Here is a 14,936-nt window from a genome sequence, read left to right as displayed (position 1 = left end):
AGTGGTTAATGTACTTTTGCATCTGATCTGGGAGGATCCAGACACACCAGTTTTCTATTTGCCAGAAACTGAACATCCTTGCCCCGCACCTTATCCAAGGCCATGCCCCCTGTCCATTCCATCCCTCCTCCTCGCACTGTCCCCCACCCTTGCTCACTTACTCATTTTCACCAGGCTGGAGCAGAGGTTTGGGGTGCGAGAGGAGGTGAGGGCTCTGGCTGTGGGTGCAGGCTTTGGGGTGGAGCCAGAGATGGGAGGTTTGAGTGCAGGAGAGGGCTCTGGGCAAGGGGTTAGGGTGCGTGAGGGAGGGAGTGAGGGCTCCAGCTGGAGATGGAGGGCTGGGGCCAGGGATGAGGGGTTTGGGGTCCAGGAGTGGGCTCCAGGCTGGGGCAGGTGGTTGCGGTGTGGGAGGGAGTACGGGCTCAGGGCTTGGGGTATGGGCTGCGGGCTGCAGAGTGGGGCCAGAAATGAGGGGTTCAGGATGTGTGAGGTGGATCCAGGCTGAGGCAGGAGTTGGGGGTGCAGGCTCTGGGGTGGGGCCAGGCGCGCTTACCTCAGGGAGCTCCCTGGAAGCAGTAACATCTCCCTTCAGCTCTAGGCAGAGGTGTGACCACGTGGCTCTGCGCGCTGCCCACACCCCCGGCACCAGCTCAGCAGCTCCCATTGGCCAGGAACTGCAGCCAATGGGAGCTGCTGAACTGGTGCTGGGGGCGGGAGCAGCACGCAGAGCCCCCGTGGCCATCCCTCCAACTAGGAACCAGAGAAAGATGCCGGCAGCTTCCCGGGAGTCATGTGGAGCCAGGTAGGGAGCCTGCCTGTGCTGCCAACTGGACTTTTAACAGCCCAGTCAGTGGTGCTGACCGAAGCCACCAGGGTCCCTTTTTGACCAGACATTCCAGTCAAAAACCAGGCATCTGACAAACCTAGCCACAACACTGAGGCCACAAGATTGTTAGCAATCAAAAGCCATCCTCGAGAAGAGAGTCCAGGAAGGAGCCAGCACCGTCTCTACAAGTGGCCCTGCATCTTCTCCTCAGCCTCCTCCCAGCCTCCTCCAATCATCCAGCAGCCAGAGGCAAGAAATCTGCCAATGGTCAGCAGCCTTTTTTTCCAACCTGGAAAAAACCCTCATGGGAACATCAATGTCATGCAGCTGGATAAAACTGGTCTGAACCACGGATCTTTGCCCTTCTCTTCCAACAAGCTTCTCAGGAGTTGGTGCGTCTCAGAGTCTGGTGAATCTGCACCAGGATCCCCACATCAAGGTTGCCATTGAGGTCCAAGACATCTCCTTCCAGAGTGCACATGGCCTGATGCACGAACTATGTGGCAGCCTGTGAATAGTGCTGGCAGGACAGTTGGATCTGGACCTTCCTGACATCCCACCGCTTCTCAGGGACCAATTCAGGGGCTTTTGTTGCCACCAAGGCTCCCAAACCACAGTGAATATCTGAGTGAAATTCAAGTTCTGTAATAATTCAGTATTAAACCACCACTCAGAATCACAGGCAGGAAGAGGAAAAGAGAGATACTGACAGAGACAGAATAATGATCAGACAAATGAGTGGGAGACATGGAAGACACAAACAAACATATTCGCACTGGCCTTCATGGTATAAAAGTGATCCAGTCTAGCCTGAGATGTGGTTGGGAGTAGCGTTCATCCAAGAATACTGCTTAGCATTGGGGTGAGAGAATCTCCAAACATCTTGTCAAGGCTGATTCCCCACTCTGGCACTTCGAGTGCAGAAGGTGGGGGCCTGCAAGGATTCTAAAAATTAATACTGGCCACTCCAGGCTGGTATTAAACTCCCAAGGTTACAGCTTTACTCTGACCTTGGATGGATAGATGCTGCCACCACCCAAGTGCAAAACCCCTTTGAGAACCCAGGAAGGCACACTTAGGAATTCCTTCCTGTGGAGTACCCTCAAGCCCTTTCACCGCCCCCCCCTCCAGGGAAGAGCTGAGAAAGAAAAACAAAGGAAATCAGCTGTTGCCACCAGCTAATTAAACAACATGTGCACAGACCTCTTAGGACACAAAAATCCAGTTCTGTTCTTAAAAAAGGTAAATTTTATTAAAAACAAAAAGAAAGAAAATACATCCGGAAACTCAGGCTACTGCTAGATTTAAAAAAAAACACTTACAAGGATTAAGCATCAGGAAAAACGTTCTTGAGGACCAGCTTAAAGGTTACAAGCAAAACAAAAGCATTTGGGGTTAGCACAGAGTCCACAAGACATAAAGAAAAAAAAAGAGATAAAGCTATTTGTGTCTTCCTAGACACTTCTTGATCTATTTACCTATCTGGGATTTCAAATGAGTACTTTCTAGATATGATACCGATGATTTTCATTCCTGGCCCCAAGTTTCTTACAACATAGTTGCTCCCTGTCTGCCTCTCCCCAAGAACAACAACAGACAAAAGGGGAGTCTTGTTTCAATTTTAGAAAGTTCTAGCCTTCCCATTGGCTCTTTTGGCCAGGTGCCCACTCACTTCCTTTTACCTATGCATCGCAGTGAGTCTTTTAACCCTTTACAGGGAAAGCAAATAGAGGACAGCTACCAAGAGGGATTTTAAAGCTACTGGCTGGCTGGGTCCATAAAAGGGAGCTATCCCACCCCCACTTCATTTATCGCACATCTACTTGCCCAAAGGTCTGCAGAATACAATACAGTTCCCTTGCTGACTGAGGATGTGGCTCTTCATGGTTCCTGTCTAAAAAAAATAATCTATAGCATAGGTGCCGACTCCATGGGTGCTCCGGGGCCGGAGGGCAGGGAGGGAGGAAGGAAGAGGGGGAACGCCGTGTGCTGGGGGAAGAGGCAGGGCCAGGGTGGGGATTTGGGGAAGGGATCCAATAGGGACAGGGATGGGGTGGAGTCGGGGCAGGGCCAGGGGGGAAGGAGGGGCATGGGCACTCACTGGCGCCGGAGAAAGTTGGCACCGCTGATCTATAGTGCAACTGAAATCCCCTCCCAGGACAATAATATCATGATCCCAGCCAAGCATTGTCATGGGCAAGTGTCAGAAGAAAGAAGACACTGTCTCACCCCTGCATGGGGACATATACAGTAAGAAGATTAAAAACAACAGTGTCGATATGTGTCTCCACCTGGAGGAGCCAACCCTGCACAATCTCCTTCAGAGAGGATTTGTGGCCCTGCAACCTGGAAAAAGAGAACAACTACCCCAGCAGTGACATTGGAGCCATGGCTCAAAACTGCTTCCCATTCCTCCCGTCAGTTCCCCTGATTACCAGGGTTTGAGTGCATCTCTTGCAAAAAGGAAAACATCAGCATATTTTTGTCTGAGAAACTCAAAGTGTTGTGTCCTTCTGTGACCATCCCGGCATCCAAACAGAGCACTGTAAATTAGGGAAACTGGCCTTCACCTCAATGCCTGGCTTCTCTTTAGTGATTTTTTTTTTTGGAAAGCACTAATCTCCTGCACACTACATCCACCCTTTGTAGCTAGCTGATTGGCTGGGACATCAAGAGCCAGTGAGGAGTCAGAGAGATCATCACTGTCCTCTTCATGTCCCTCAGACTCCACCAGCTCAGAAAAACAATGAGCTGTCACTGTAACATTCTCATTATTCATGAAGGAGAGTGGTTCAATGGAGCACCTAGCATATCTATTTTCCCAAGAGTGGTAGGCAGTGCAGCCCCAGCCTGGGACCAAGTGACATCATTGCAGCACGCAGGAGCAGAGACTTGAGGACTCACTGTACCAGGGAAGACGGCACACCACTGGGAGCTCCAGGCAGGGAGCTACCATCCAGAGCAACACTAACTTCCTTCTCAGGGCACACAGCTCCATCCTCAGCCACTGCTAGCAGCTCAGAGGGCTCCAAAATCTTAGCCCCTTTAGAAAGAGTCCCACATAAATCCATCTCATCAGTTTGTTCTTCACTCCCCATCTCAAGAACCTGTCTCTCCTCACTGTGCAAAGAGGTGCTCCTCAATCTCCAGAACTCACTCTTGTCCAGGCACACGTGATGGGTTCACAACAGGAGATTCCAGACTACATGAGTGGGGGAGCTAGAATATAGGGTGTGGGTGCAGATGCAAGCTCCATTGCCTGCTGGTCCGTTGACATCTCAGCCCCCTCCTCACTATCCTGGAGTGTCCCATTCTTACCAAGTACCCCAGAGCCAGCAGTACATGGGCAGGAACCCCCTCAAATGACCAGGGTCCCCACACAAGAAACATGTCATATTTTTAGAGGTAGCAAATGCTGTATAATCCACCCCATTTATGTGGTGATTTAAAACCTGGTTAAAGGGAAGTTCAGAGTCATTTAAAACCACAGACCTAGTGCTGGAATGACATAACATGCCTCACATTTGGGTTCTTGCAGCCTCACAGAATTATCCTGACAGCAGAAACTACCTTCTCATAGTGGGAGAGATCAGAAACTAGGGTCTCATTGTGAAAGAAGGATGGTGAAGGTGGTAGGGAAGGGGAGAATTGGGGGGGGGAACTACTTTACTAGCAGGAGTAAACAATGGAAAAACTGGAGCAAAAGACTCCTTGGCCCAAAGTCCCCTCTGTACTAAATGATTCACCAACTGCCCTTGAGCCAGGAAAATCACTATTGATTTACTCATTCAAGAAGCACATTTTACATTAGCACAACCAATACAATTATCTACACTTAGCAACACATCCTCCACAGTGCAGGAGTCACCAGGCACACATTGAACCTTGCTTGTAGGTCAAACCACTAAACCTATCTGAAGTGGACCCAATGGAGAAACTCCCTACCCTTCCAAGGAATAAAAAGGAGGGGGGGGCCAACACCCTGAAACAAAGGAACAGCAAGTAACAAAACAAACCCAGACTAACAGAAACCTAGTAAGCACAGCCAGACTTTCAGAAACTCCCACAATCCTTAGAGAAAGTAAATGACTCTATAGTTCAGTAGTTAGGGTACCTGCCTGTGAGGTGGGAGACTCTGCTGGATGCTTCCCAGGGGTAGCTAGGGTTGTGAGGCACTTTGCTACTACCTGCCCTTAGTGTGAGGAAGCCTTGTCTGTGCCTGCTGTGGATCAGCTCCCTGAAACCACCAGCCTCTGGCAGCTCAAGCACTGCCTCTGCTGGCCCCCCTTTCTCTCCACAGGTTAATGATTGGCACACACCAACACCCCAGCCCTCTGAGCATCTCCTTGAAGTGCCAAGCCCCTGATCCACTGGACCGGCACAGACTTCCCAAATCCTCTGTTCCCAAAGGAACAATACACCACAGCTTAGCAGTTACACCATAGAACATAGCTGCACCTGATGCATACCACTTAGACTTGTTTATAGAGAAAAACAAGTAAAATTTTATTTAGCAAAGAACAGAGATTCAAATGCTGGCAAACAGAAATATTGGAAACAAAGGGTTACATATAAAATAAAACCATAACATATATGTAATGCCAACAGACCCCAGTCACTGATGGGCAGAATCGAACCTGGGACCTCTGAGCTAAATGCATGAGCCAAAAGTCACATAGCTCTTAGCAAAGGCTGTAGCAGACTCATCAATCTTTAGATGATCTAGGTGCTACTAGAGGGGAATAGAACACCACACCAAGCAGGCATGGATTAAACATACTGGAGCCTAAACTTAACTGACCAGACATTGGGATGTCATATAAAACAAAAACTCATCCCAAATCCTTCCAGCATATTACAGCCAACCTTGTCTATGATCTTCTCTTCATGAGACAAGCATGCTGGCCTCTTAACTTCTCAATGGGCAGATCCAGAGTTTGCCTCTGTCACTAGAGTTATAGTAAAAAAATCCACTGTCTTTGCTTAAAACAGATAACTCCCAGTGCATGTGTTTTCCTGGCTAGAATCTCCCTTGGAGACTTTGCACTTGACTAGCATTTTTCTCATTGTGAAATATACAATGCTCAATTTACATGTAGATAGACCAATAGCTTAACATCTTCGTCCTGAAAGATCTGTTTCTCAGCTTTTGGTGACCAGCCACAAGTCACAGACCTTAAAAAACATAATTTTCAGCATATATCTGGTCAGGTCAGAATTGAAAACCTGCTACTGCTATGACCGTAAGCGGTACAACCTGTATCATAGAATCATAGAATATCAGGGTTGGAAGGGACCTCAGGAGGTCATCTAGTCCAACTCCCTGCTCAAAGCAGGACCAAGTCCCAACTAAATCATCCCAGCCAGGGCTTTGTCAAGCCTGACCTTAAAAACCTCTAAGGAAGGAGATTCCATCACCTCCCTAGGTAACCCATTCTAGTGCTTCACCACTCTCTGAGTGAAAAAGTTTTTCCTAATATCCAACCTAAACCTCCCCCACTGCAACTTGAGACCATTATTCCTTGTTCTGTCATCAGGTACCACTGAGAACAGTCTAGATCTATCCTCTTTAGAACCCCCTTTCAGGTAGTTGAAAGCAGCTATCAAATCCCCCCTCATTCTTCTCTTCTGCAGACTAAGCAATCCCAGTTCCCTCAGCCTCTCCTCATAAGTCATGTGCTCCAGCCCCCTAATCATTTTTGTTGTCCTCCGCTGGACTCTTTCCAATTTTTCCACATCCTTCTTGTAGTGTGGGGCCCAAAACTGAACACAGTACTCCAGATGAGGCCTCACCAATGTCGAATAGAAGGGAATGATCACATCCCTCGATCTGCTGGCAGTGCTCCTACTTATACAGCTCAAAATGCCGTTAGCCTTCTTGGCAACAAAGACACACTATTGACTCATATCCAGCTTCTCGTCCACTGTAACCCCTAGGTTCTTTTCTGCAGAACTGCTTCCTAGCCATTCAGTCCCTAGTCTGTAACAGTGAATGGGATTCTTCCGTCCTAAGTGCAGGACTCTGCACTTGTCCTTGTTGAACCTCATCAGGTTTCTTTTGGCCCAGTCCTCTAATTTGTCTAGGTCCCTCTGTATCCTATCCCTACCCTCCAGCGTATCTACCACTCCTCCAAGTTTATGTCATCTGCAAACTTGCTGAGAGTGCAGTCCATGCCATCCTCCAGATCGCTGAGTGGCAGTTAATTAACCCAGAAACCTCAGGAAGCATCAACAGCTATGGGCTGATGAGCACCTGAGGAGGGCAGTGGAACCCTTGATGGAGGAAATGCCATCAAAAGGCAGATGAGAAAATACACTCAGTGTTTTTTTCAATGAGATCCACAGAGAACAGATTGGGTCCTTCAGCTGGGGCTGATAACCAATCTAGGAGTGGAGCCCTGAAAGGCAGGCAGATGGAAGATCTCCTCTGCTCTGGCAACTCCTGCAGCATAGCTGGTTCCAAAAGTATTGACTCCCATCCTTCCTTTGGTATAAACCAGTGAAGTCAAGAGGAGGACACTGACACATGGGCAAAGCAGCACCTCCATATCAGCTGCCTAGGCTATTGCAGCCACATCACATGGACAGGACACTCCATCCTTGCTGGCAACATGGACACAACACGATAGGTGGCAGTTACGTGTTATAAGCGCTCACTTGATTGGCATAGAGGAGGGCGCCACAGGTCACCTTCGACAGTGGGAGGAATCACGGTGTTCCACTGGTCAGTCATCGCCTGCCAAGAAGCTTGGCAGCCCCCGGACAGTTATGTGCTGACCTGCCACAGTCTGCCTGCCTCGTGGGGTCCATGGGGATAGACCAAAAGTTGAATGGCAGATGGAAACCTTGCACCTGGCTAAAATAAGAAACCAAGAACTTTCTGGCTTGGAAGCTGGAATGTCAGGACCATATGTCCAGGATTGACAGATGACGACCACCTCCAATACACAAGCAGCATATGTAAGTCAGCTTTGATTGAGTTTGTACAGCTCACAGTCTATGTTGACATTGTAGCATTTCAGGAAACAAGACTTGCAGATGCTGGTTCTGTCCAAGAGGCCAATTACACCTTCTTTTGGCAAGGTAAAAGCAGCAAAGAAAATTGGCTGCATAGTGTCAGTTTCGCTGTGAGAAACAAGTGAGTAAAGCTCCTAGAAACACCCACTGGGAAGTCAGAGCGTATCATCTCACTTAAACTTCAGACGACCATCAGCTCTGTGAACATCACTAGGGCCTATGCACCAACACTCAAATCTAGCCTTGAGGAGGAGGAGAGACCATCAAAAAAGGACTGTTTTGAAGAAAATGAAGCAGAACTATTACCTCTCATCAACATTAAGAACACAGCCTATATGGAACACAATAAGAAGCCAACAGAAAGCACCAAAGTGAGACTTCGACATGCACTAACGAGATACAGCGAGCAAGCAGATGCTGTGCAAATCATTACTGGATCAAGCTCTGTGAAGACAGACAGCCTCAGACACAGGAAATCTTAAAGTCATGTATGACAGCCTGAAGAAAGCTCTAGGTCCCACTGACAACAAGGTTGCCCCTCTCAAATCACACAGAAGTGAAATCATTACAGATAAAAGCAAGCAGTTGTCTTGTTGGGTTGAACACTATTCAGAGCTATACACACAAGAAAGAAATTTACCAGCAAATCACTGAACCAAATACCAACTCTACAGGTCATATCCAGCTAGATGTGGAGCACACTTTAGAAGAGCTAAGCAAGGACATTGATTTGCTATCAAGTGGCAAGGCTCCTGGAAAAGATGGCATCCCAGCAGAAAGCCTCAAGTGCTGGGATGCTCAACAGCATCCCAGAAATCCTCAACAGCTGACAAATCATGTCTACCTTGAATCACAGTGCAGATTCATGGCTGAAAGATCAACTATAGACATAATATTTTCTCTGCATCAACTCCAAGAAAAGTGCAGAGAGCAAAACCACACCAATGTACATCGCTTTTGTGGACCTAACCAAAGCACTTGACACAGTCAGCAGAGCAGGTCTATCTGCAATACTAGAAAAGATAGGATGTCCACCAAACCTGTTAAGTATTATACGTTCATTCCAAAACAACATGAGATCAACTGTCTAGTTTGACGGGTCCACTTCGGACAGCTTTGAGATGAAAAGCAGAGTGAAGCAAGAATGTGTTCTTGCCCCGACACTCTTTGGAATCTTCTTCTCAGTACTCTTGAACTGTGCGTTTAAGGACATGAAAGATGGATTGTATCTCCACACAAGATCAGATGGGAAACTCTTCAACCTGTCCTGACTTAAGTCAAAGACCAAAGTCAAAAAGCTGCTAATCAGGGAACTTCTATTTGCTGATGGTGCTGCCCTTATAGCCCACAATGGAGATCTATTACAAGAACTCATGGACTGCCTTTCAAGTACCTGTCAGGCATTTGCTCTCACAATCAGCACCAAGAAAATGGTTGTATTAGGAAAAGGGGTTCCATAAGATCCTTCAGTTACCTTACATGCAAACCAGCTACAAGTAGTCCAACAGTTCAGCTATTTAGGTTCTACAGTAACAATCAACCTCTCACTGGATGAAGAACTAAAAGTTCACATTGGAAGGCTGCCACCAGCTTTAGCAGACTAACTAAAAGAGCATGGAACAACTCAAAGCTTACCAAACTGCTAGTGTACCAAGCTTGCGTCCTCAGCACTCTCATATATGGTGGGGAAACATGGACAACTTATGCTCATCAGGAGAAAAGGTTGAACAGTTTCTACCTATGTTGTTTACGCAGCATGCTCAACACCAAATGGCAAGATAAAGTCACCAATGCAGAGGTTCTTCAAAGGGCAAATTTTCCAACAGTGACAGCCCCACTCAAGCAAAGAGGATTGCGCTGGCTGGGCAATCTGAGTAGGTTGGAAGACGGATGCATACCCAAGGACATGCTATACGGGGAGATATCAGAGGGAACAAGAGCAACAGGACATTTCAAGCTTTGCTATACGGGGACACATGCAAGCGAGATATGAAGGAATTTGGAATTGATCCTGGGAAATCTTGGCAAGTGATTGTAACAAGTGGCGCCACTGTCTCCATCAGGGTATCAAAGTCCATGACAGGAGCTGGCTCCTACAGCTTGAAAAGAAAAGAGCCCATAGGAAACAGGCAGCTCCAAACCAAGGTAAATATATTTGCAATAACTGCCAAAGAGCATGCAAATCTCGGATTGGACTATTCAGTCACATGAGACATTGCAAACCATCTACATCAGAGGCTGCAATTCCTACCATCTCTCGCAGATGAAAGGATGCCAACAACAGTATATATACATACAACTCCTTACACATTATCCATACATACAATACACAATGATTATGAGAACCTGTGTGACACAAGCTTACAGTAGAGACCTCACATGATGTTCTTTGGTCAACCAGTATGTAGATACCAGACCCAGGAAATCCCTGTAACCCTTAGTTACCCCTGTGCCTCTACTAGTTGGCATCAAGACATCCCTTGGTCACAGCTGGGTCCATTCATCCTGCTCCAGTGACTCTTTCATTATTTATCTGCAGTCAACAGGAGATACTGAGGAAACCCCTCACATTAGCCCTGACCCATAGTTCAGTAGTTAGAGAACTCTCCTGAAAAGTAAGAGACCCCTATTCAAATCCTTTCTCCCTCTCTGACAGAGAGGGGGAACTGAGCCTGAATCTACCACATCCCAAGCAAATGTTTTAACCACTGAGCTAAAAGTTATAAAGTGGGCAGTGGCAACTCTACCACTGCCTCTTCCATCTCTAGCTAGATTTTGAATGGTGCCCAATCTGGTAGGTGTGCTCAGAGGTCTTGTACCAGATTGGGCCTTGCGCATGACTTGGGTGTTCAGCTGTCTATCTTCCTTTGGTTTGTGAATCACTTTGGGGCTTAGGCAGGAGATAGGCATCCAGATGCCACCAGGGAGGCAGCCATACACATGCTCATAGGCAGGAACATAGGCACCTAGGGAACTTTTATTCTGAAAAATTTAGGCTCTGAGTGAATAGAGGAGCCACAGGGTTTCGCGGGAGTTTTGTGGATTGCAGCGAAGCCAAAATAACCAAACTCAAGATTTAGGGGCCTAAGTGGGAGGTTTAGTACCTTTGTGCATCCCAACCAAGTGAGTCAGGGCGTGTCTACATTTAAAGTGCTTCAGTGGAACAGCAACACCATTGCAGCACTTTAGTGTAGACACTACTTACGCCAACAGCAGGTATTCTTCTGTCGGTGTAGGTAATCCACCTCCCCAAGAGGTGGTAACTAGGTTGACAAAAGAATTCTTCTGTTGACCTAGTGCTAGCTACTCAGGGACGTAGGTTGGATTAACTGTGCTGCTCAGGGATGTGGATTTTTCAGACCCCTGACCAACAAAGTTAAAACAACCTAATTTTCTAGTGTAGACCAGGCCTAAGAAAACCATCAATGTCCAGCTTGTTTATACAAATCATGAATATGACGGCAGTTTCCCTATTCCAGAAGCCTAAGTACAGAGTTTAGAGCAGTGGTGGGCAACCTGCAGCCCATCAGGGTACTCTGATTGCAGGCCGTGAGACATTTTGCTGATGTTGACTGTCCGCAGGCACGGCCCCACGCAGCTCCCAGTGGCCACAGTTCGCCGTTCCCAGGAAGCAGTGGGCCGCAGGGACGTGCTGGCTGCCACTTCCCACAGCTCCCATTGGCTGGGAACAGAGAACCACGGCCACTGGGAGCTGCGGGGGGCCATGCCTGCAGACAGTCAATGTCAGCAAAATGTCTCGCAGCCCACAATCAGATTACCCTGATAGGCTGTATGCAGCCCGTGGGACCCAGGTTGCCCACCACTGGCATAGAGGCAGAGTGACAATCACAGCATTGGAAGGACACAAGAATTCTTTTTTTATGAAAACCAAGAATCTTGAACACTTCATCTATATTTAGACCTTTCTATGGGGCTCAGCAGTGTAACATTTGAACGCCTCTCATTAATTAAAGTTACTTCAAAATTAGCTGTCCTCCTTTTCCCTTTTAAGCCAGTTCCTAAATGTGCTAGGATACTTGTAGCTGATTCCTTCTGCACTATTGTGATTACTACAGTATGTGTTCAAACAAAGTGCGTCTTGCAGTGAGCATTGCAGATGGTGAGATTTGGATTAAGGTGGTGTGAGGTGGATCCTTTCACTGAGAACTTCCTTCTCTCTTCCTTCCCAAGATGAAAGCAGACCTCCACCACCCCTGGTGTTCCAGCTGAGTGTAGACATGGGATTCATAGGAATTTGGGTCATATTCTGAATAAAGATATTGACAATTTGTGATCTTAGTTTCTTGTTAATATACCAAACACTACTGGAATAAAGAGCAGATCCTCTAATTCAGATGTTGATTCATTTTTCCTCATAGCACATGCATGAACGGATCCCTAAATTTAGTATAAATGCCATATGTGATGAAGAAAGAGCAAGATGAATTTGCTAGTACAATAAGGAAAACACCATCAGTCAAAATCCAGCCTACATGTGAAAAACATGCTTTACAACAGGGGTCGGCAACCTCTGGCACGCGGCTCGCCAGGGTAAGCACCCTGGTGGGCCGGGCCAATTTGTTTACCTGCCACGTCGGCAGATTCAGCCGATCATAGCTCCCACTGGCCGCGGTTTGCTGTCCCAGGCCAATGGGGGCGGCAGGAAGCAGCATGGGCGAGGGACGTGCTGGCCACGGCTTCCCGCCACCCCCATTAGCCTGGGACTGTGAACCAGGGCCAGTGGCAGCCACGATCGGCCGAACCTGCCGACGTGGCAGGTAAACAAACTGGCCTGGCCCGCCAGGGTGCTTACCCTGGCGAGCCGCGTGCCAGAGGTTGCCAACCCCTGCTTTACAATAAATCTTGGGCTGGTTCCTCTTTGGAAAATTGTGTAGACTTTAAAGCCCAGATTTTTAAAAATAATTACAATCGACAGATGTAATCAATCTGCAGTCAGTGTTACAATGCCTAATTGATTTAGGAGCCTACATCTCATTTTCAAAAGGGATTTAGGCACTTCAGAGACTAACTCTCATTGAGAAATTATTTTAAAATGAGATTTAGGCTTTTATATCAGTGAAGTGTTGCAATGCTGAGGGCAGCAATGCCTAAATATTTTTTAAAATCTACGCCTTACTCTCTGATTTTGGCAGAACACTACAGTATAGCACCATGTGCAGAAGAGCCACACTCCTACAGAGATGTTCCCCTCCTGCTCTGTGTTGTTCATGACAGTGCTTCATATTGTTAAATGGCACTGAAAAGGGACTGAATAGCTTCACACAGCTGATTTAAAGTGACAGCCACTGTAAAAGATCTGTTGCCAAGTTATGTAAGGCTGTATCTCCCAACCCCCGCACACTGTAGACTGAGTAGCTGGGCCAATGTGCAGGAAGGTTCTGTTTGAGAATGAATGAAGGATACTCCCCTAGCAGGCTGTGAAATGCTCTACGACTGCTATAGCAGTCCTGAGGTTGCTCCACTAGTCTCTTTCCCAATCGTACCAACACTTAGTCCTCTGGTGGGTGACCCACAAATCCTATCCTCACCATAGGAAAACAGAGGGACCCCCTCTGGAACACAGCTCTGCAACATGCAAAGCATACAGACCCAGACCTTCCAAGGTATTTAGGCTCCTAAATGTCACTGATTTCAAACAAAAACAGAGTTTCTGTATTTGGGCCAGTGATGTGGGATGCCCCAATCTGAATGACTGGAGCCTGAGTACATGGCCTGACATGCCCTGAAGGAGTGCTGCAGAGGAACTAGGTTCTCAACAGATGTAATCAATCTGCTCAGCTTTTGAATACTGTCCTCACTGGCATTCATAAATTATGCTTATTACCCAAGTTCCAGCATTGGAATAGTAGAATTTTATATTCCACAGAGTATTACTAAGGCTTTGGTTTTGGAGCCTGGACTGTTACAATACTGGCAAGAAACATAGAAGATGGATATTATTACACACACACACACACACACACAGAGAGCAAATCTGCTGATATCCTTAAATGGTATGGTCTAGACAAACAGGAAATAATTAACACAACTGGAGGACAAGGAGGAAAAGGTAAAGACAAAAGGAAAAGAAAGGAGTCTCATGGGGTTGCTGGCTCCTTGAAGGGTAGTCTGGGGTCAGGCTACCCATGATGAGCTAATTTAAGGGGAACAAACCTATCTAGGAAATTCATTGAATAAGCACCTGAGCCTGATAAAAAGCCATCAGGGCTCAGTGGCAGAGAGGTGCTCTCAGAGACAGAACCTCTTCTCAGCCCCCCAGGAGAAAAGTTGTGTAGCCTCTGAGCCAAAGTGAGAGACCACAGGCCAGAGAGGCCAGAACTGAGAACCCCAGGCCTCAAGGAAGAGTGTTGTGCAACCACTAAGCCAAGGGGAGAGACTTTATTTCAGGTTTATTTGTATTTAATAAGTAGAAGACCAGTAGGGGAATTTTGTCTTACACCCTTTGGGACTGTGTAGAGTGAGAGGGAAACTGAGGGAGCACCTGCAGGCCAGCAGGGGATGCTACAGGGCATGCCCCCACAACAGGGAGTCTCTGGGTGGACTCCATGAAGGATTTAGGTGTTGCAATGCTGAGTGTCACAAAACACACACACACACACCCAGGAACAGCACTGCGATCCAGAAAGATGAGTTAGGTGCCCAGGCTCCCTATACAGTTAATGGGATGAGATAGTGGCCTTGGAATGTGATCTACAAAAGCCAGCAAGCTAGGTAGCGCCTTGCCTAAGTTAAGCTGTTAGAAGTGCTTTTGTGCTAAGCCCTGACCCTTTCCTGGAGATAGGCGCCTAAGTCCAGGTTGTGGAGAGCTCTGATAGCAAGCCATGAATGGAAACCCCTCTCCTGACTCAGGTGCCTACATACAGGGCCGCCCAGAGGGGGGGGGGCAAGTGGGGCAATTTACCCCAGGCCCCGGGCCCAGCAGGGGCCCCCACGAGAGTTTTTCGGGGCCCCTGGAGCGGGGTCCTTTACTCGCTCCGGGGGCCCCAGATAACTCTCGCAGGGCCCGGGCCCCCGGAGCTTCTTCGCTCCCGGTCTTCCCTGGCAGGGGGGTCCTTCCTCTCCTGGACAGAAG

General features: G+C 47.7%; 1 protein-coding gene across 1 annotated transcript in view; it reads right to left on the bottom strand.

The window, feature by feature from the left end:
• CALCR (calcitonin receptor) overlaps positions 1–3,924 on the bottom strand; it is a 163,966-nt gene extending 160,042 nt beyond the window's left edge. The window contains exon 1 of the mRNA XM_045004147.1: positions 3,731–3,924. Coding sequence (XP_044860082.1) covers positions 3,731–3,924 — 194 coding nt within the window. The remainder of the gene's footprint in view (positions 1–3,730) is intronic.
• Between the last annotated feature and the right edge of the window lie 11,012 nt (positions 3,925–14,936).

Source organism: Mauremys mutica, chromosome 2, assembly GCF_020497125.1.
Source record: "Mauremys mutica isolate MM-2020 ecotype Southern chromosome 2, ASM2049712v1, whole genome shotgun sequence".
NCBI classification, from domain to species: Eukaryota; Metazoa; Chordata; order Testudines; family Geoemydidae; genus Mauremys; species Mauremys mutica.
Note: the sequence above shows the minus strand (reverse complement) of the source record. Positions and strands in the feature narration are given on the sequence as shown.